General features: G+C 42.8%; 1 protein-coding gene across 4 annotated transcripts in view; it reads left to right on the plus strand.

Moving 5' to 3' along the window:
- BANP (BTG3 associated nuclear protein) overlaps positions 1 to 22,496 on the plus strand; it is a 927,800-nt gene that overhangs the window by 388,839 nt on the left and 516,465 nt on the right. For all 4 annotated transcript variants that reach the window (XM_069217391.1, XM_069217392.1, XM_069217390.1 and 1 more), the window contains one exon: positions 16,809 to 17,048. In XM_069217391.1, coding sequence (XP_069073492.1) covers positions 16,809 to 17,048 — 240 coding nt within the window. The remainder of the gene's footprint in view (positions 1 to 16,808; positions 17,049 to 22,496) is intronic.

A 22,496-nucleotide genomic window follows, 5' to 3' on the forward strand; every position in this document is an offset into this window, starting at 1 on the left:
GACATTGTATCTCCGTGTTTCATTGTTGAGAGGGCTCATAAGTCATTGGACCCTTGTGCGCCTCCTGGTGCCCCTGCTCACCTGATCATAGCTCGCCTCCTGAATTACTGGGACAGGGATACTGTGCTTCGTTTACCCAGAGGAAGGGGTCCATCTGTCTTATCCGGGTATGGACATTCAGGCATGCCCATATTTCTCTATGGCAATGCAGGAGGCTAGGCACTTACTCACTGAGGTCAACAAACTGTTAAGGGCCAACAAGATATCCTGCACAATGCTGGGTGCACTATGCTTTTCATCTCCCATAGAGAAGCTCTGAAGGCAGTACAAACCCACCTCATGTCTCAACAGAGAACGCAGCAGAACATGCCCAAGCATCGCATGGACCTCATAGACACAGTTGCAACCTCCAGATTTTTGTGTGAAGACATAGAATAACTAGGATACTATTTTTGTCATAATGTTCTCACTCCCTTTCCCCTCCTTCTCTGACAGGAAGTACTGAAGTGCAGCTAGCTTTGACTTGGACTGGCTCACCTCATTCCTCTCCGAAATAACCCAAAATGTTTGTCTCCCCCCTTTCTGGTCTAAAGCCACCAAGACCATATGTGGAGTCCCCCAGGGATCCTCACTCAGCCCCACCCTCTTCAATATCTACATGGCTCCGCTCGCCAGCATCGTCCGACCCCACGGCCTCACCATTATTTCCTACTCCGACACCCAGTTCATCCTCTCCCTCATGAGGAACCCGTAATCCGCCAAGAACAACCTCCACACCGGACTTCTCGCCATCACCTTGCTCCTGAGTGGTGCCTGACCAAGACAGTTGTATTATCTTTATGCATGCCCTGGGTAACCCCATAGTTAGCATAGTTACCATCGGGGTGATTCTGTGCACTTTCCATGCCTTTTATAAAGACCTTTATATGTCAAAACTGTCAGGTCCTGATGATCAAATTGAGACTTTGTTTAAAAAAAAAAAGAGAATATTGCCCTTGCTTAGGTTGAGGGTGGTGTGCGTGAATTTCTTCTAGCGCCAATTATGTTTTTCAAAATACAACACCACAGATGAATTTCCTGGTGACAGGGCACCTGGTCGGATTTTAGAAAGAATTTGAAAACGTACTTTCCCCACGACTCCTCAAGCTTTACCATACAAATTTGGAGGCTGGGATCCTTCCCCCCCTCTATGAGAGACACCTGGTTTCTTTCATTCTAAAGCTGGTAAAAGACCCAGAAGATGCTGGCTCCTGTGGACCACTCTCTTTATTAAAACAGGATAGTGATGACGCAGAAACAAAGGTTTTACATTTATTAGCGCATAAAACGTAGTGCTGCAATAATCAAGTGTGACTTTAACCGAACTAATAAAGATTGTACGGGGACAAATGTGCCCTCAGAGTAGTTCGCCAACATTTATAAGCGTGCTTTATATAACGTGATGTATTAGAATTGTACTAATCTGACATAACCGTAAACGTGTGTCATGATTTGCTTGTTTGAAATGTTTTAACTTAGCATAACTTTAGTGGAGGCTTCGGCCTAGTTGCCTTGTCTCACGGTTTAGATGCTCGTATTTTTCTAATGTGCTAATAAAACGTGTATTCTTGCTTGAAGCTGTACTTTTCCAGTGAGATCGGTTCACATGCTTATCTTTAAGGTTTCGTGCCAGCCTGGCATCTTCTTCTTTGCTCCAAGGTCAATCTGCAGGTGCAGACAATGGAAGCTCTGAAAGTGAATTAATTGGTAAAATATGTTGCAACTTACGTTCCCGACTCCAAGGATAATGTAGGCCTAGGTAGAAGCTTGTAAATTGTTGTTTTTGATTGGACAATTTGAAGCCAACCTATGAACCCTCCAATGGAAGACCCTACTGGATTTGAACTGTTGATTATTTAAACCTGGTGCACAAGAAGAAAGCAGCCATTACCCATTGCACCCATTGAGGACATTAGACATTGCAGACATTATGGCCCATCTTGCCGACCTCGTCATTTTGCCATCTTCAACGATGCCAATTGATGTTCGACGCCATTTTGAATGAGACTTTGATGCTTTCTCTAATCGAGAGAAAGAGACTTTAAGAAATTCTCACCCTAGAGACTTTAACTTTGATTCGTCCCTTTGCATAAAGTAGTAGTTTTGTCCTTTTATCTTGCCGCTGTGAGGCAATTGCCCCGTCCACCCTGCCCCTTTACCCCCGTCCCATGCTGATCAACCGGTACCTGTGAGACGAAGACTTCTTTGAATGCTGATTGAATTTGGTAAATATGAAAGGATAAAATGTACAATTGCATTGTGTTTTCTTTTTAGGTAACCAACTGCTGATTTTTTATATGAGCCCTAGTTAGGAGTTTTTCCAAATTAATGTTGCTAAATTGTTTTTTTGCATGAAGTCCCACATGCAGATACTAATTTGATGTTAGATGAGGATTCATTTGTTGCACAATGCAATTTGAGACCTTGTTATGCTGACTAATGTATGCAATTAGCCTATTACAGATTATCATTTTAGTGGTTTGTGTTGCTATCATCGAATGCATTGTTATTCAAATGCTGCATAGATTGCATCTTTTCGCCGTTATGGACAGCTATTAATGTTCATTCACATATATCATTTGGTGTTGAGACACATTCATATCGTGCTAGCTTTGTTAATGTAGGGAAATAAATTCATTAATTTTGAATAAACTGGTGTGGTTATTCATGGCCGAAAGGTCATGGTTCGCCGAAATGTTTTCTGGATTAATTGTGAAGTGTTATGTTGATCAGGGCATTGCTTATGTTCGTTATTGATTATTGATTTGATTAAATTGATTACTCTCGGGTGAAGAGAGCCCCACTTGGTCAAAAGATTCATCGACCCAAGAACGTCCAGATACAGGTAATTTATTAGGACGGAACGCTCTATCAGTAGATGGTAGCAGAGGACGGTTTCGCCCTTTGGGACCCCACTCGAGAGGACGGTTTCGCCCTTTGGGACCCCACTCGAGAGGTAACGGTTGCGCCCTTTGGGACCCCGCTCGAGAGGTAACGGTTGCGCTCTTTGAGACCCCACTCGAGAGGTATATGGTGTTGAATTAGATTTTTCTTGGGTAAAACAGATTGAGAGAATGATGATGCCCTAAGTCCCCCGCGACTTTCCCGGGATCTCGGAGCTTGCGAATGGAGAGAATGGAGGTGTGAAATCGGCGTTGGCGGTACTAGTGACGGTATGAGTGAAGTCAGGGTTTTGCGCTTGCACAGCTTATTGCCGCAGATTGTTTGAAAAGGTTGCGAGGATTTTAGAGAATAGCGGAGGTGCGACTCCGAGTGTGAGAGTAGGGAAGTCGTCGAACTTCATGTGCATGTGGCGCTTCGTGCAGAAAAATGTCCACGTGGTTGTTGATGTTGAGACGGGCCCTGCGAGGTCAAGAGACTCCGGAGTATGTTGAAAAGTGTATGAGACACTTGTTTTATGTTGTGGTCTGGTCGGTTTAATAGGTTGACCGGGCGTGGTCAACGAGTCGGTACGTGTGTTAAGGGAGTGAAAGAAAACTTCGACTTCGGGCTTTGACAAATTCTAAGTGCACTAGAATAGATCATTGACAAGTTGAGAGCAGAGTCTGCGGGTCAGGATTTGCTTGCGAAAGTGGGGACCGAGAAAGATGGAATAACTGCTGAGGCTAGTGAAAAATCCCTAAGGTCCTGAAGCGATTGTGTTACCCTTCCTGTAGTAAACCGACAGATCTGTTTTATTATTATTTGGTTGCTCGCGATACATGCCAGAAGTTGTTACGAGAGGAGCTGAGTGAAGGAGGACAAGCCGCGAGGCTTTGTCAGCCGCAGTGTGTGTGAGTGTGACGTCACTAGGAGCCGCGCTGGGATAGGTTGGTTGCAGAGAAGGGCCGCGCACGGATTGGACGCAGTCCGTGGGGCTCGATTGGAAGGGGAAAGGCAAGCGAAGAGTATTCCGGGAATTAAAGTCACTTATTGATTACAAACTTTGTGAAATAAAAGACGAGAAAAGGAAATTTTTTAAAGCATTAAAGAGTGCGATGAAGGGGGAGTCTTACATTAAAGCGAGCGTAGGAGAGGAGACGCCACCCGAAGGTACACCAGCTTACATTGTAATGGAGGAAAGGGGGGTATCTCCGTGCCTTTGGCTAAAGCAATGGCACAAGCTGACAGAGAGACATGGGAGCGTAGCGTTCCCGATCCATGGGACATTCAATATAAGGATCCTAGAGAATTTGAGATTCGCGATGTACGACATGAAGGTACCTCCAAGGCCAGCACAGTTTGAGGCTCTAGCGATTTGGGAACTAATGGCTAGACAGCAACAGCAAAAGAAGTTCGAGACCAGGATAAGAAAGGTAGAAAAGACACTAGCGGACGCTAGGTGGGATAATGCACAGAAGGTGTGGAGGTCAGATATATTGCAGGGGATAAAATTGTTTCCCGCAATTGCTAAGGAAGAAGAGGCGACAGGCAAGAAAGCTACCTGTAAGACAAACAGGAGGTGTTCCAAAGATAGAGAGGACGAGAAAAAGTTAAGGAGAGAAGACGAGTCAGAGGATGAGGAGTTCATCATGCAATTGCTGAACAACCGTCCACCACCTTATGCAGAGAGTGAACAAGGTCCAAGTACCAGTTCTGCCCCTCCGGCACCGGTACAGAATAATGAAACTCCGAATTCAGAAACGCCATCGGGATCTAAGGACCCGAGTTTACTGTTTACCCCGCAGATACCGCAGGTTAGGAGAATATATCCAGATGTGCCTATGTTGAAAACAGCAGAAAATTATCAGCCGCAGGTCCCAAGGTACTACAGCAGTGACAACAGTACGGGAATGATTCTAGATCCAACCAAAATGGGAGTACAGAATGGTCGCAACCCAACATTGGCACAAGCTGAATCAACCCAGCTTTTGATGTCTCAAAAGCAGATGCAGGGGGGAACCGCACATGCTCAGATGACGGGGAGTCAGACGGGCATGCCGGCAATGATGACCCATAGTGTGGGAATGAACATGCCTCAGAACCTGGGGAATGGACAGAACCCAGATGCGATATCCCTACCCATTACTGTAGGTCCACCGGTACCTTTGTACATTCAGCCTAACTCAGGTATGAGCGGTCAAGGATCAATGGTGCAGAGTGGGACGGAAAGGAGGTGCATAGAAAACACTCCAGAGACAACTCCGATAGCGGCTCTGCCGACTGGATCTGGGTCCTTGATGGAGTTTAGTCCCATATGTGCTCAGTCAACAGTGGTGAGGTCGAGTCCCCCACTGATGATACCGCTATCATCGAACACTGAAAAGTTGCCGCAACCATCAATGGCAGTCGATGTGAATGCTACACTGATGGGGTTGAATGCGCAACAGCTGACGCAGTGGTTCAACAGTCTGAATTCCACACAAAGCTCAGCCAGTGGGAAGGGAGAAGACTATCTGAATAAGGTCAGGTTGAACATGGAAGCAGAAGAATTGGTGGAAGGGACTATGGGTTTGAATAGGTTAGAGTCCTACTCGGAAGAAGAGCTGAGGTATCTATGTCCCAGGATTACGAGAGAAGTGAACAAGGTACATAGAAGGTTGCAAGAAATAGCTGACAAAAACGGGGTTGAGATAGACAAGACAAAACACTTGAGCAGGAGCTATAGATTGGATTTCGGGACCACAGACTTTGAACACATGAGGTCAGCAGGCATGAAAACGCACCTTAGAGAATTGCTGCAGAGTGCACAAGTGTGGAGGTGCTTAGACAAATGGGAGAGCAGATGGGCAAGGAAAAAGGAAAAGAAGAAAGACAGTGTCCCAGAGCACAAGGAGAAAAGACCACAGAGTAGTGATGCAATAACTATGTTACCAATGAGGGAGACAGCAGGGGGAAAATTAATACATGTACCGTGGCACAGGAGCGACATTCAGTCTTTTACGGATGATTTTCCCAAACTGAGAGAGAAACCGATTGAATGGTATCAACAGACTGATAGGTTTGTGAAGCTTGCAAAATGTCTTTGGGAAGACCTGAACACCCTCTTTGAGATTGTGGTTCCGGCAGATTTGTGGGAAGACTGCAAAAGGGCTGTAGGTTGGCCGACAAGTGAACCAGAGAGAGACAGGGATACGGGTGCACCATCACCTATGGTAATGAGCTTGTACTATAAGGTGATTGAGCACTTGAAGACGAAGGTTGCCGCGAAAAATGTGGATTGGCAGAAGATTGATCGGACTGCCCAAGAGGCTAAAGAGTCGATTCATGGTTACTATGAGAGGTTGTTGAAGGCGTTCAAGAACTACAGTGGCACGGAAACAATAGAGGCGAAGGACATGCTCCATTTTGTGTTTAGATTTGTGGAAGGGCTGAGACCAGAGATAAGTCAGATGTTAAAGACGCATTTGATTTGTTGGCAGTCGAAACCGATTGATGAGGTGTTGAATTATGCGAAATACTGTAGCGACGAAATTGAAGTGAAACAGAAAAGGTTGAAAGAGAAAGTGATGGTGATGCAACTTAAAGCAGCTCAGACAGGTTTGCAAGGGTTGCAAGGGTTCCAACAGCAGATGCCGCAGCCGCAGGGAAACATGGTGTTTCAGCCACAGGCGAGAGGCAGAGGCAGAGGAGGCTTTGGGAGTAATGGTCCGGATTTGAACACTGTTGCAATTCCGAATGGTGTGCAGGCAATGAAAAGGGTGATGCCGTGTCACGTGTGCGGAATCGTCGGGCATTGGAAACGCGAGTGCCCGATGGTGATGCAGGAAGGTGCAGGTGTTGGTCAGCAAAACAATGATGTCAATGCATTCCAGACAATGAGGGGACCGAAAATGAGAGATCCAAACCCAAATTTCCAGACCATAAATCAGCTGCAAGGATTACAGCCCATGCAGCCGCAGCAGATGCCCCGTATGCAGATGACGCAAATGCAGCCAATGCAACAGCAGTTTCCCATGGTACCTAATCAGCAAATGCAAATACCTTTGGCACCAATGAGTCAGCAGCAAGTGATGGTTCCTCCACAGGTCTCGGGTCAGGTGATGAATACAAATGGCACAGTACAACAGTTCCCATTACACAGTGAGAATGGAATAAACAATGCATGGGAGAGTGAAAGTTCAGATGAGGAGGGAAATTGTGTGCTTGCAGCATCCTTGGAAGTTGATCAAAAGGGTCCGTATGTGGAGGGAAGAGTTATGGGTCATTGCGTTTCATTCTTGGTTGACACAGGAGCCACACGCTCAACTGTTAGGAGCATTGAAGTACCAAATTTGCCACTCTCAGGGAGAACAGTTCAAGTAGTGGGAGTAGCAAACAGGCACCTGACGAACCCAATCACAGATCCAGTACAAGTCAGAATTGGTAACTATCAAGGGTCACATAATTTTGTGGTATGTGACTCAAGCCCGATATCACTGTTAGGGAGAGACCTATTGTGCAAATTGGGATGTTCGATTATGTGTTCGAACGATGGAATTAGAATTCAGACGAGCAGTGATGGGGAAGAAGGGGACAGTGTAGAAGGGGATGAGATGGAAACTGTCGATGAAGAATATCCTCTGATTACCTTTTTTCCGATGATAACTGAAGCAGATATTCCAGCTGAATTACGGGAAACAGTCGGAAAGGAAGTGTGGGATATGACAGGAAAAGAGGTGGGATTGGTGAAAGGAGCGGAACCAGTGAAAGTGACCATAAAACCCAATGTAACCTTTCCCCAGACCCCACAATATCATATGGCACAAGACACCCTCATGAAAGTCGCCCAACTCATTGACGAGTTTGTAAAACAGGGAGTACTGAAAGAAGTGTTAAGCAGTCCATGTAATTCACCAATCATGGGACTAATAAAGCCGAGTGGAAAGGTCCGAATTGTGCAGGACTTGAGGAAAATAAATGACATCATAATTAAATGCTGCCCTGTAGTACCGAATCCAGCTGTGATAATATTTCAAGTCCCTTGCGATGCCGAGTGGTTCTCAGTCATCGACTTGTCACAAGCATTCTTTTCGGTGCCTCTTCATGAGGACAGCCAATTTCTCTTTTGTTTCAAATTCTTAGACAGAGTTTACAGTTGGTGTCGAATTCCTCAAGGGTTTTCGGAGTCACCGTCAATTTTCAATCAGATTCTAAAGAAAGACTTGGAAGCGTAGAATTGCCATTCGAGTCAACCCTAGTACAGTACATTGATGACTTACTGATTGCATCTAAGACAGAAAGTGACTGCACAGCCGACACCATTGCCCTATTGAACCATTTGGGAAGGAATGGACACAAGGTGTCTCCTTCAAAGTTGCAGTTCTGTCAGAAGAAAGTGAAATATTTGGGTCATCAAATAGAGAAAGGGTCACGGAGAATAATGAAGGAAAGAATAACAAGTGTACTTCAAATGAGTCCACCAAAGACGAGGAGGGAGGTGAGGAAGTTTTTGGGGATGGTGAGCTACTGTCGCCAATGGATTCCCAACTTCTCAACTCTAGCAAAGCCTTTACTGAAACTGACCCAGAAGGAGGCATTGGATGAAATTGAGCTGAAAGGAGATGAGATGGACGCTTTTATTGAATTGAAAGAATGCATGTGCAGGGCTCCAGCTTTAGGTATGCCTGATTATACAAAGCCTTTCACATTGTTTTGTCATGAACGTGATGCGTGTTCCTTGTCTGTCTTGGCCCATAGTGGCATAAACAGACCAGTAGCGTATTTTTCAGCTACTTTGGATCCGGTTGCAGCAGCACTGCCAGGTTGTTTGCGCGCCGTAGCAGCAGTTGGTATCAGCCTCACTCAAAGTGAAGGAATAGTGATGGGACACCCATTAACAGTCATGGTCCCTCACTCAGTTGAGATACTTTTGACCCGCTCCCGAACGCAACACATGACTGGAGCAAGACTCACAAGGTATGAAACAATAATTCTGGGCTCACCGAATGTGCAGCTGAAAAGGTGCACTACGTTGAATCCAGCAACCTTGCTTCCCAGTGAAAATGCTGAAATTGAGAACGCTGAAGACGTCGAGCACGACTGCCTTCACGTGACTGAATTTTGCACAAAACCCCGACCTGATATTAGGGATACTAAGCTTGATGAAAATGACCATATTATTTTTGTTGATGGTTCATGTCTAAGAGATGGGTTGGGAATTTTGAAAGCAGGATATGCTGTATGTACTGTAAAAGGTGTCTTGGAAGCGTCCTGACTTCAAGGAGTCTATTCCGCACAAGTAGCAGAGCTTGTAGCCCTTACAAGAGCATGCCAACTGTCTACATTGATGAAGGTTACCATTTACACTGACAGTCAGTACGGGTTTGGAATTGTGCACGACTTTGGGCAACTATGGTCACAGAGAGGTTTCCTGACCTCTTCAGGGTCCCCAGTGAAAAACGGGGAGAGAATAAGGGAATTGTTACACGCCATTCAGATGCCAGCCGAAATTGCAGTGGTAAAGTGTAGTGCTCATACAAAAGGACAGGACTATGTTTCCCTGGGAAATGCATATGCGGATCAAGTCGCAAGATTTTGTGCCTTGAACTGTATATTGCTCAGGGATGAATGGAATTTGATAAGTGAGCCAGAGCTCGAACCAGCTGAAGCATTTGCCTTGAAGGTCGTGGATACAATGGATGAGCTAAAAGCATTACAGAATAGCGTCAGGGAGGATGAAAGAGTTTCCTGGATTAAGTCACAATGTACAAGGAGACGAGATGAGTTATGGGTTTCAAATGAAGGCAAATTTGTTTTACCAAATAGTCTCTTATCGCAGCTAGCGCGGTTCTATCATGGACAGGCTCACCTAGGGAGAGATGCCATGATAAGATTGTTCAAAACTAATTGGTTTAACCCCAGATTCCGTCAAGTTGCAGAAGCAGTTTGCCATCGTTGTGTCATTTGTCAGCAGATGAACCCAGGAAAGGGAACGGTTGTGAACGTGAGCCACATTGGCAGGGCGGGTGGCCCGTTCAGAATGCAGATGGACTTTATTGAGATGCCTGTGCATGGAGGTCTGAAGTATGTGTTGGTGATTGTGTGCATTTTTAGTCACTGGATTGAAGCATACCCCACACGTAGAAATGACAGCCTTACAGTTGCAAAACTATTGTTGAGGGAGTTGATACCACGTTTCGGATTCCCGATCTCTTTAGAGTCAGATAGGGGAAGTCACTTCAATAACGAGGTGATAAAGTTACTTTGCGCAGCGCTGAACATTGAGCAAAAACTGCATTGTAGCTATCGCCCTGAAGCCTCAGGACTGGTGGAACAGATGAATGGTACACTGAAATCAAGAATGGCGAAAATATGTGCATCGACAAATTTGAAATGGCCTGACGCATTGCCTTTGGTGTTAATGTCAATGAGAAACACCCCTGACAGAAAGACTGGATTGTCCCCGCACGAAATTCTCATGGGCAGGGCCATGAGACTTCCTGCAGTTCCCGCAAACATGCTTTTGAATATTACAGATGATATGGTGTTAGACTACTGCAAGGGTCTGGCTGACGTGGTTCGCTCTTTCTCTCACCAGGTGGAAGCAACCACCTTGTCACCGATCCAAGATCCAGGACACACACTGAAAGCAGGTGACTGGGTCGTGATAAAGAAGCACGTGAGGAAGTCGTGTCTGGAACCCCGTTGGAAAGGCCCTTTCCAAGTGATCCTGACGACCACTACTGCTGTGAAGTGTGCGGGAGTTCCCAACTGGATCCACGCCAGTCATACAAAGAAAGTGTTGTGTCCCACAGATGAGGAAGTTGAAGCGCTGAAACTGCCAGTACCTGATAACAAAGTGCTGAGCGCTGAGGCAGAGCAAAACAGAACTAGAAGCGAACAGGCAAAAATAGAGGAGGGAGAAATATTCTCTGAGGACGAAGCAACCGATTCACTTGGGGAAGGCCAAGGAGGAGCCTCAGACAGCGACGAAGCAGCTGAAAGTGACAAAGAGCCTGAAGAAAGTAACGGTGACAAAGGGCTCGAAAGAGGTGAAGAAGCAGGAGAGCCTGATCAGAGGAGGGCTTTCCCAGAAGCAGACGGTACAGAAAAAGAAAAGGAAAACCTGATTGACTCCCCAGAAGGAGGGGACAAGGCAGAACAGAACGAAACTGTTCAAACTTCTTCAGAAGAGATTGCAGGTCCATCAAGTGGACACAGTGCAAAGAGAAGACCAAGTATATCACCAGTAAAAGTAAGGACTAGAGAAACGTTGAACGACAGTGAAGGGCCAAGAGTGAAAGAAAAAAAAAAGGAAGTGTCTGTCGTGGTACCAACATCGAGTGAAGGAAAAGACTTGGCCAAAGAGGAAAGTACCAGTGAGACAGAATCAAAGAGAGATGCAAAATTGAAAAGGAAAAGGATACCAAACAGGAGATATTCCGGTCCAGAATGGGCATATGTAGTCAATGACGATTGGACCGACGAATTTGTATCTCTTAGCATCGAGAACGAAGAAGAAGAGATACCAATAGAAAAGAAAAGTTTTATGGACACTATTGATTGAAAAGGTGATAAATGACATTGCTTGCTATAATATAACGTGATACAACCAGCTGAGACATTGCTAAACCGGATGAGACGTTTGCTAACTTGATAAGACTTTGATAACCTGATTGACTCTTAAACCCGATTTGAGACAACGTTGCTAACTGATAAAAGACTGAGTTATTGCCGAATTGAGACAAATGCTGCTAACCGATAAGTGACTGGGCTCCTGAAGAAAACTGTGTGAACATTGCGCTCGTTCAGCTTTGTAACAATTTGCTAAATCGTTTCTTTTATAAGTGCTTCTAGCTCTCTGATTCTATACAGATCATGACTAAGTACGCTACACAAAACAGTAGAGTGAAATATTGTAAATATGCGTGTATAGGCTTGATAACTGCATGTGTACTAATAATAATGGCAATAGTGCTTGCAACGCGTGGTAAGGGTGAGAATGAGAAAATTGATGCTTCTACTTCTGCTCCTGTTACTGTCACTGAACTAACCGCATTGAAAAGACTAGAATTAGATGAGAGACACTTGCACGATAAGAAGGAACTTTCGTATAATGTTTTCTATCGCCTACTAACAGAATATGTTGAGACTATGGATACGAAAGATTGTTATGTGTGTACACAGATACCGACATCGGTAACGGAAGGGGTGACTTATCACCACATGCCTCTTACATATGGGATTACATGTAGTTTAGTAACTTCTAGATTTTATGGTCAAACTAACATACAGTAATTTTATTCAAATTATGATGTTACCTTTGCATATGTTCCTATAATAACGCAACTAAGCCAGATTGCTAAAGATTGGGATGCTAAAATAATGAGGGAATTTTTCGAGCCAATGCAACCTTTTGAAACAGCTCACCCTCATAGGGAAAACCTTACCTGCTCGCTCTCTGCAGTAGAAATAAGCTTTTTAGATCGCACAGATGATAGAAGGGCACAAATGAATGCGAAATTAGAAAAAGAGCTAAGTAAGAGGACTTTAGTAGATAATTATGCTTTTGCCGCAATAAAAACACAAGGAAAAATAGCTTTAGACGCTTGGTATGTAGGGAAATTTTGTATATATCGTGGTGAGTCTTATTATGATAACATTTTCGTGGGAGCGAGTGAATGTAAACATACGTTTATCTTTAAGGCCAAATGGACATTCATGCTGAACGGACTTGACCCTGTCATACCTGGTGTATATTACATTTGTGGGCATAATGCCTATTATCGTCTTCCAAAGGGATGGTGGGGGAGATGTTATTTGGGTATAGTGTTCCCAAAGGTTTATCAACTGGATGACCTATCGGTGATTCCAAAGACGTCTGGATCTCATCATATCCAGGAAAGAGAGACCGCAGCTGCTGTGGTAGGAGATATATTTGGAGCCATAATTCCGTCATTGGGAGTTGTGTTGAATTCCATCAAAATAAGAAAGTTGTCTACTATAGTGGATAACATGTTGACAAAGTTTTCAGGTGCTATAATCCTGATGGATGCTGAACTTGCAGCGGAAAGAGCTATGACTCTTCAAAACAGGCTTGCCCTAGACATTCTTTTAGCAAAGGATGGCGGCGTTTGCAAAATGCTTGGTGCGCGTCACTGTTGCACGTATATACCAGACAACAGTGTGAAGATTAAAACAATGCTTGCAAATCTAACAAAAGAGAGTGCAGACTTGAAGGAATTGAAAGAACCAGGAGTTTGGGAGAAGGTTGGAAAGGGAGTTGCTTCAGTGGGAAATTGGCTTGGTGGCATTTGGAATGGAATATTACTAAAAATAATACAGGGAATACTAATAGTACTAATTTGCATCTTTGGGATTTGGGGAATAAAGAGGGGAATACAAATGATCATGGAAAAAATTAAAAGAAGGAAGGAAGAGAAAATAATGAAAAGAATGGCAGAAGAATACAAGGCAAGAACAAGGGGAACTAAAAGGCAAAGAGAACTGACAGAATTTTAATGGAATAAAATTTGTGGGAATGGTTTTGTGTGATGACAAATAGTCATCAGAGGAGGGATTGATTACGCAGAAACAAAGGTTTTACATTTATTAGCGCATAAAACGTAGTGCTGCAATAATCAAGTGTGACTTTAACCGAACTAATAAAGATTGTACGGGGACAAATGTGCCCTCAGAGTAGTTCGCCAACATTTATAAGCGTGCTTTATATAACGTGATGTATTAGAATTGTACTAATCTGACATATACGTAAACGTGTGCCATGATTTGCTTGTTTGAAATGTTTTAACTTAGCATAACTTTAGTGGAGGCTTCGGCCTAGTTGCCTTGTCTCACGGTTTAGATGCTCGTATTTTTCTAATGTGCTAATAAAACGTGTATTCTTGCTTGAAGCTGTACTTTTCCAGTGAGATCGGTTCACATGCTTATCTTTAAGGTTTCGTGCCAGCCTGGCATCTTCTTCTTTGCTCCAAGGTCAATCTGCAGGTGCAGACAATGGAAGCTCTGAAAGTGAATTAATTGGTAAAATATGTTGCAACTTACGTTCCCGACTCCAAGGATAATGTAGGCCTAGGTAGAAGCTTGTAAATTGTTGTTTTTGATTGGACAATTTGAAGCCAACCTATGAACCCTCCAATGGAAGACCCTACTGGATTTGAACTGTTGATTATTTAAACCTGGTGCACAAGAAGAAAGCAGCCATTACCCATTGCACCCATTGAGGACATTAGACATTGCAGACATTGCAGACATTATGGCCCATCTTGCCGACCTCGTCATTTTGCCATCTTCTACGATGCCAATTGATGTTCGATGCCATTTTGAATGAGACTTTGATGCTTTCTCTAATCGAGAGAAAGAGACTTTAAGAAATTCTCACCCTAGAGACTTTAACTTTGATTCGTCCCTTTGCATAAAGTAGTAGTTTTGTCCTTTTATCTTGCCGCTGTGAGGCAATTGCCCCGTCCACCCTGCCCCTTTACCCCCGTCCCATGCTGATCAACCGGTACCTGTGAGACGAAGACTTCTTTGAATGCTGATTGAATTTGGTAAATATGAAAGGATAAAATGTACAATTGCATTGTGTTTTCTTTTTAGGTAACCAACTGCTGATTTTTTATATGAGCCCTAGTTAGGAGTTTTTCCAAATTAATGTTGCTAAATTGTTTTTTGCATGAAGTCCCACATGCAGATGCTAATTTGATGTTAGATGAGGATTCATTTGTTGCACGATGCAATTTGAGACCTTGTTATGCTGACTAATGTATGCAATTAGCCTATTACAGATTATCATTTTAGTGGTTTGCGTTGCTATCATCGAATGCATTGTTATTCAAATGCTGCATAGATTGCATCTTTTCGCCGTTATGGACAGCTATTAATGTTCATTCACATATATCATTTGGTGTTGAGACACATTTATATTGTGCTAGCTTTGTTAATATAGGGAAATAAATTCATTAATTTTGAATAAACTGGTGTGGTTATTCATGGCCGAAAGGTCATGGTTCGCCGAAATGTTTTCTGGATTAATTGTGAAGTGTTATGTTGATCAGGGCATTGCTTATGTTCGTTATTGATTATTGATTTGATTAAATTGATTACTCTCGGGTGAAGAGAGCCCCACTTGGTCAAAAGATTCATCGACCCAAGAGCGTCCAGATACAGGTAATTTATTAGGACGGAACGCTCTATCAATAGTAAGTTTCTAGCTCCAATTCTTGTTAATAAATTAAACCATCTAAGGCCAAAACTTGTCCTGCCAGATCAATCCGGTTTTATACCCGGCAGGATTTCTTCCAAACGTCTTCAAACAAATGACACTACTGCTTCAGTCCTACAGTCCTAATATCAATGCAATGATGCTTTGCGTAAATCGGAAGCTCAGGCAATCTGTGTTTCTTGATGCCAGGAAAGCTTTTGATTTGTTGGAGCGGCTCTTTCTTTTCACGGTCCTCCTCCGGATTGGCCTAGGACATTACTATATCAGATGGAAGACTTTGTCATACACGAGTCTGATGGCTAAGGCTAGAGTTATCAGCTGTTTTGTGCAGTGATTGGAGGTAGGCAGGTGTATTCGACAGGGATGCCCACATCACCATTATTATTTAGCTAAGCCATTGAGCCTCGCACTTCCCCTCTACGTGAGAAACATATTCATAGAGGCTTGGGTGAGAAACATATTCGTAGAGGCTTGAGATTTGCATCATGTCATCTCCTCATTTCCCTCGATGCCAGCGATGCACTGCTTCTTGTAAGGAATCTTGGAGTAATCTTAATCCAATCATTCACAATATTTTACATTGTGATGACTTTGCAGGCTTGCACATTAATGGGGACAAGTCAAAAATATGTCCCCTTACTGATGACACTGTCCAAGTCTCCTTTGATTTGAGGTCTTTGTTCAGTCTCTAAGCATGTATTATGTAAAATAGCATGTCCTATGTATCCTGAGGCGTCCGCTTTCACGTCATTAACCTGAACTGGCCTGTTAAGTACAGTTTGTAAAAGTTACATCCATTGATTTTGGCACAGCTGCAAGAAAATGCCACAGCTCCTTTGTATAGACCAGGGTCATTATACTCTAGCCATAATGTCTCACTGGGCTATATATATTAAAATGCCATTGAAATTATGCCAGAAAAATATTTTTAATTTACAAACTTAGTTTCCAGTGCCCACTAGATTGCATTAAACATGAATCATCAATGAGCTAGAAATTGAGGAAACCCATCTATTGCCCACTATTGTGCACAGATGTTTAATTTTGATTATACCATGTGTTTTTTTCATCAGAGGTATGCCAGGTAAACCAAAATTGTAGCTATAAATGTACTGAAAATGGAAAGAATTGGTTCAAATTGTTTTTGGCATTTTAATAATCTTTTCTACTATATGTGATATTAAGTTATTGTATAGATTGTCTGAATGTTAAGGTTAACCTCCCAATAACGATACATCGTTTACAGTGTTTAACTGAATGCATTTCGGGATGATGTATTTTTAAGACCACCAAATTGAGAGATTTTGCACTCCTGTTTTTGTCCTTTGTCATAGTCTTATAGCGCACTTTCTTGTGTGCTTCAAACTATTTATGAATTTATTTATGGAGCTGCAATGTTAACCGTGATTTTTCGCTTGATATAATCATTTCTCATTCTTAAACATGCACTTTTTCATTACATTTTTGGACTTCTAATAGACACCTAATATCTCAATTGCCCTTCAAGCGTTTAGGAATTCTGATGGGCTTAGAATACATTTCATAAGGGGAAATCAAGTTGACTATAGTTTAGTCTTCTTCGCAAGCTTTTTTGTGCTATAGGGAAGCACTGTAATACAAATGGACTAGCCACGTTAAGACTAAGCGTCTTTCTTTGTTTCAGAGGACTACCCCAATGGGACATGGCTTGGTGATGAAAGCAACCCCGAGATGCGAGTTCGCTGCCCCATTAGCGCAGCGGACATGCTTCACATAAGCACCAACTGTCGGACCGCCGAGAAGATGGCCTTAACGCTTCTCGATTACATCTTCCATCGTGAAGTACAGGCCGTCTCCAACTTGTCAGGACAAGGGAAGCATGGCAAGAAGCAGCTAGACCCACTCATGATCTATGGAGTGAGATGTAAGTGCTTCTCTTACTATTTTGAGATTTCATAATTTGAAACAGCTATGCCTCTTGAATAAGTTTAACGATTTAAATAAATATGAAATATCCATATGATTTCAAATATATTGATTTACTGATAATACATACAGTGTATTGTGCATAGGTTTGACTATATTGAGTGACAGTATTAAAAAATAATAAAAGGTAAAAAGAGATAAATAAAGAACCCCATTTATATGAGTTTTCTTTCACCTCCATTGTGAACATGCACAAAATGCATGTATTGTTTTGTTCTTATACCCCTTGGTATTTCTGCGTTTGCCTCAAACCAGAATTTCTCTTTAGTTTGACACTAAGTACTCACCAAAGATGTCATCATATGGAGTCCTATGTTATTTACCATTTAGTACATCCTTTTCTTGTGTTTGTAACCCAAAGTTATATCACTTCACTATAGCATTAGTCTTACTTTAAAGCAACTTTTATTTTGTTTGAGTGGCAAGCTGTTGTGTTCTCGTTAGTCAGACAAGCCTAGGGATACATATGAGTCTGATTATACATCCCTGGTCCCTGTTTTGGGCAGTCACATAATCCAGGAAAGCCTGCCAGCTGATGAACCCATTAGCTTGGCATTTCATAGAAGAAGGCAAATGTTCAATTGCAATGATATTCTCTAGCTGAGTTAGTCATAAACTAGGTGTTTACAGCATTTCTTTTTCCCACATAGATAATCTTGTAGGGAAAGTAGGCAGGAGGGGATATTGGTTATTAACATTTACAATGGGGAACTTAACAAGATCCAAAGAGGAATGAGCTGGATCTTTATGAACTGTGCTCTCTTTTATTCTCCACATCTAGTCTTGAGTCTTGTTGTTCTTCTGCTCACCAAGTCATCCTTTTGGGTTGGGTAAGAAAGCTGCATCTCCTGTGCATTCCATCAGCAAGAATCAGATTTTTTATGCCAATCTGCCGGCAGATGCAAATGATGTATAATTTAATAAGCTTTTTCTCTATCCAGAGAGCGTTTTAAAGAGACCGCAGCACTGACTCACTTTCTGTCACGTTATATTAGATTTCTTGTTGAAGATTTTCGACTCGTGCTTAACACAAAGAAGTAGAAGGAAGCAAACAGAAAAGAGGGGAGTATGGGGACCAATGGCAGAAGATTGGTAACCAGCAATTCATGTTCTGTAACTCCTGAAGATAAATGCCATTCGCAGCGGTCTTCCAGAAGCTCCCTGCTTCGCTCAGTGTTATTATCGATAACACCACATTATTTTTCGTTTATAAATACTCTTCCATTTTATTCATCCGTTTCTTATTTGCTCAGTTTGCTGATTATTGGCAATCAAATTCCAATCCACCTAGTTTTAAAAATGCAAAATAATTAAAACTCGACTTCACTGACCATACAACTGCAACAAAGGGCAGACATAGACAAGTGAGTCTCCTTTTTGTGCAGGAAGGGCAATGGACGAGAACCCCTGCCCCACTGTAACCTACAAGGTTACAATCCTCCTTATCCAGCATGCCACACTACCCACCCGAACCCCACTCAGACCTAGCCCACAACAACAATTAGACGGTAACCTGACAGCACATAGACCCAAAGTCAGACTTGTTCCATTTGTCACACACACCTTCAAAGTACTCTCCATTTACTGCTCACCAGTGCATGTTCTACAGTACTGGAGGCTCTAGACATATACTCATCACTTAAACACCCTTGATACACTCTTCATCAAAGTTATATGGGTCACCTGCACATCCTTGTTAATCCTAGACATCCTTCACCCAAGAGAATGCACCATCCATCATGCAGGTTATGCTCATGCAAAGTCTCCCCATTATCTTCAAGTCTTCCTGGTCCTGTATCAGACAGAAGCAGGCAACACTCAACTCCATGGAGAGCCTCACATGCCATTTACCACCCTCCACAACTCAGTCTGCCATCTTCCTTCTCAGCTCCAGCCTCCTGAACAGAACAGGGACTTATTAGACACATTTTTAAACAGCCTTATCAGTTCAACCAACCACCACCTTAGCGACTTTCAGGCAATTCAGACAAGAGACACCCTCCTCAACCTCATTGACACACTCAGTGTGGAACAGCAAACTATCCAGTCAGCACATTCCAAAGGCCACATCCTTGACCTCCTCTTCTCAAAACCACCAACCATACAAGGCAAGCTTCCTATTCCCCTAGACTGAACCAGTCAGCTTGCTCCCCCTCACCCGGCTCGGTCTCCAGCCAATATATTAAAGCCAACCCAAAACAGAACAAAAAACCTTGAGATCCTTCAAAGATGTCTCGATAGGCAACCAAAAGCTCAGAATCAGCACTTGCCATGCACTCTCCACTCACTCTCCACTCTGACATTAGCACCCTTCAAAACAACTTTAGTGCATTTCTGGAAAAGTATGTGAACACTCACACTCCAACTAAAACATGCAGGTGCAAGCTGAACCCATCAGCACCCAGGTATTCCAAAGACCCGATTGACACTGAATTCTCCCTCTGCTGACATAAAAAATATAGAAGAACTCCATAACTCTTGCTACTTCACACATCTGAAGTTCCTTCATGTGTCACACAAACGACTTATCATATCAGTCAAACCTGAGTAGTATAACTGCACCATCAATGAAACTGCCAACAGCAGCTGAATACTCTTTAAAACAACAAATAATTGTATCAACCCCCTGCCTGATCGTCACATCCCAGGCTCCACGAACAATGGCAATGCCAGCACTTACTTTTTCAATGAAATAATACAGAAGGTCTAACACCACATTAACAAGATCAAACCTGTTTTTCTTCTGATACACCCTTGTCTGTGCTACTTCCCACAATGTCCATCCTTCAAACCCCTGCCACTTAAACACCTGGTTGCTATCCTCAGGTTCCTCATAGCCACCACCTATGGACATGTCTTACCCTCACCCTTCAACAAAGCCATCCCTGGTAAGGTCTCTGATGTCTTCTCCCCAACGTCTGTGTCTCCCTCACTCAAGTCATCTCCCTGAAGTTCACAAGACAGGCCAGAGCATCCCTCTCCTGAAGAAACCCACACTGGACCTAGATGACCTCGCCAAGTATCAGACCATCACTAGTCTACTCTTAATCAGTAAGATAATGTAAATAGTCTCTACAAAATTTCAAAATCATAGCAATACCAATCGTCTCCTCCACAATGCTAAATCTGTGCTTGAGATCACCCTGCAGCACGGAAACAGGCATCTTACAAATCAAAGATGACGCACCATAACCACAGACAAAGCAACTTCAGAATTGCTGTTCTGTATGTGCATGATGGCAATGCCTTGCTTCATGTATTCTCACTTATCGAGGTTGGTGATGACCAGCTCCATGACTTCTCAGAATCCGCACTAATCCCCTTTAAGGGTATCCTACAAGCCTCTGAAAAATATGATGACATCATCTTCACCCTGATGGAATTCCACTAGCTCCCTTTGTGGCCTGCATCATCTTCAAAACTGTCTGCATCTACAAAGCCACCACAATTGGCACATCTGCATATCTGGATGACAAGCTCACCATTTCCCGTGCTTCTTGAAACGTGCAGCCAGGACACCATCATACTGGAGATGAAGTGGAAAAAAAATCAAGGGAACAGGCTTTCTCCTTCTGTGCAGTCATGATCTGGAATGACATCCTCCATTCACCAAGACTGCCCCAACTGTGCTCCAGTTTTGGAAAGAGCTGAAGGCCCACACCTTTAAGGAATGCTAATGATGACAGTCCACTTTCGCTCTTAGAAACTAGCTACTCTTCCAGTTAAATGTTGACTTTATCTTTGACTTTGACTAGATTCTGACTATTAATATTCTAAATCTGTTTACTTTTTCATATTTTGTTTCTTATTTCTTTCAATACATATTATAAAATTATTTTCACTAATGTTATACTACAGAATCATTTCTTTACGGAGTTCACCTTAAACAGATTTGTTCACATGCTTTATGTTATGCATATAGTCATAGTATATTCTTTCACTTGCTTTTAGGCATTGGGAATGGTGAGTTGCAGTCTTCCAGATTAAACTTAAACAAAAAATTTGAACCTTATAACAACTGTTGCCTCTGGCTAGTGTGCTTCCTTTTTAGACATCCTGTATTTTTCTGAAGCATAACCCGAAAGGTTGCTCTGTTATCGCTCTCAAATTTAGATTTAGGACTTTTAATCCAAAGATGTGCTTTTGCTGTCTATAAGATCCACTCCTATTCTTCTCCATGTAATATTACACTTTACTTTTTTCTCCAAATACATACATTTTCTCTTATATTTCTACCAGTGATACCCTTAATAATCTCCAGTGTATCACTATAAACAGTTTCGCTATAGCTATTGCTAGATCCATGAATCTTTTGCTAACTTAGTTAACCTTCAGCCTTTGGAGCAGGTCTATCAAACAGACCTCTGGTGCTTTTAGGTTTTCTTTGATATGACAGTGCAACTTCAGACCATTTGATAATAGTCTGTGCTGGGTAGGTCACATCTCAGAGCTTGTTTTTGCACCTATTCCCAATATTAATTTGATCATTTTAGGAGTATTTTATGTGCAGTTTAGATGGTTGAACTGAGAGTACTTTAATCTTGTATTTCTGTATGCTCTCTGTGTACATTTGAGAACCTTCCCCCACTCCCTGTCCGTCTACACCCTGCCATTGTTATTGACCCACTTAACCCTCATCTTTTGTAAGTCGTGCTTAGTCATGTTCAACAGCGATTTGTAGAACAATGTCACCGCTTTTCGCCTAGTGCCTCTTATAAGTAATTATTGTAATACTTTGTGATCCTGTTCCTTATCTTATTCTTAATGCTCCTGCTAAGATCCCATTAGCCAGGAAATAGCTATGTCCCTTCACCATCAAAGTCAGGGACATCTGTCCTGCTGACTGTTAATAGTCCCCTGTAGTCCTTATTCCAACTTCTGTCCAAACCACCAGTTTGATTGATCCCTGCAGTCCTTTTAAATTCAGTTTACGGTCCCAATGGGATAGTGGGGCAGCATACAACTGTTTTGAATGCCTCCCATTCTTTTGTAGGCATTGTTGCCATTCCCTGGTTCTGTACCAGATAGTTACTGATTACCTCATCCAATTTCTCCCCAAACATCTTATCCTCTAACATGCTTCCTTGTAGTCTCTATGCTGTGCAACTTGTATCCTTTGGCAGTATGGGTACCCATCTTAACAAGCATCCATTTAGCGCTGTAGGTCGGCTTGTCCAACTGCAACATAGCTGCTGTTTTGTTTGTTAGAAACTCTTGCGGCTCAGACAGGTCAGATTTGAGGGATATTGGCCAGCGCGGTGGAAGACTGATTCAGTGTGTATAACTACATGCGTGCCTGGCCACAGCCGCTAGATTCAAGCTAATTAAACACCACTTCTGTACATCAAGTGGGGGATGAAAACAGAGTCCAATGCTCACCCTGCAT

The sequence above is a fragment of the Pleurodeles waltl genome, chromosome 12, assembly GCF_031143425.1.
Source record: "Pleurodeles waltl isolate 20211129_DDA chromosome 12, aPleWal1.hap1.20221129, whole genome shotgun sequence".
NCBI classification, from domain to species: domain Eukaryota; kingdom Metazoa; phylum Chordata; class Amphibia; order Caudata; family Salamandridae; genus Pleurodeles; species Pleurodeles waltl.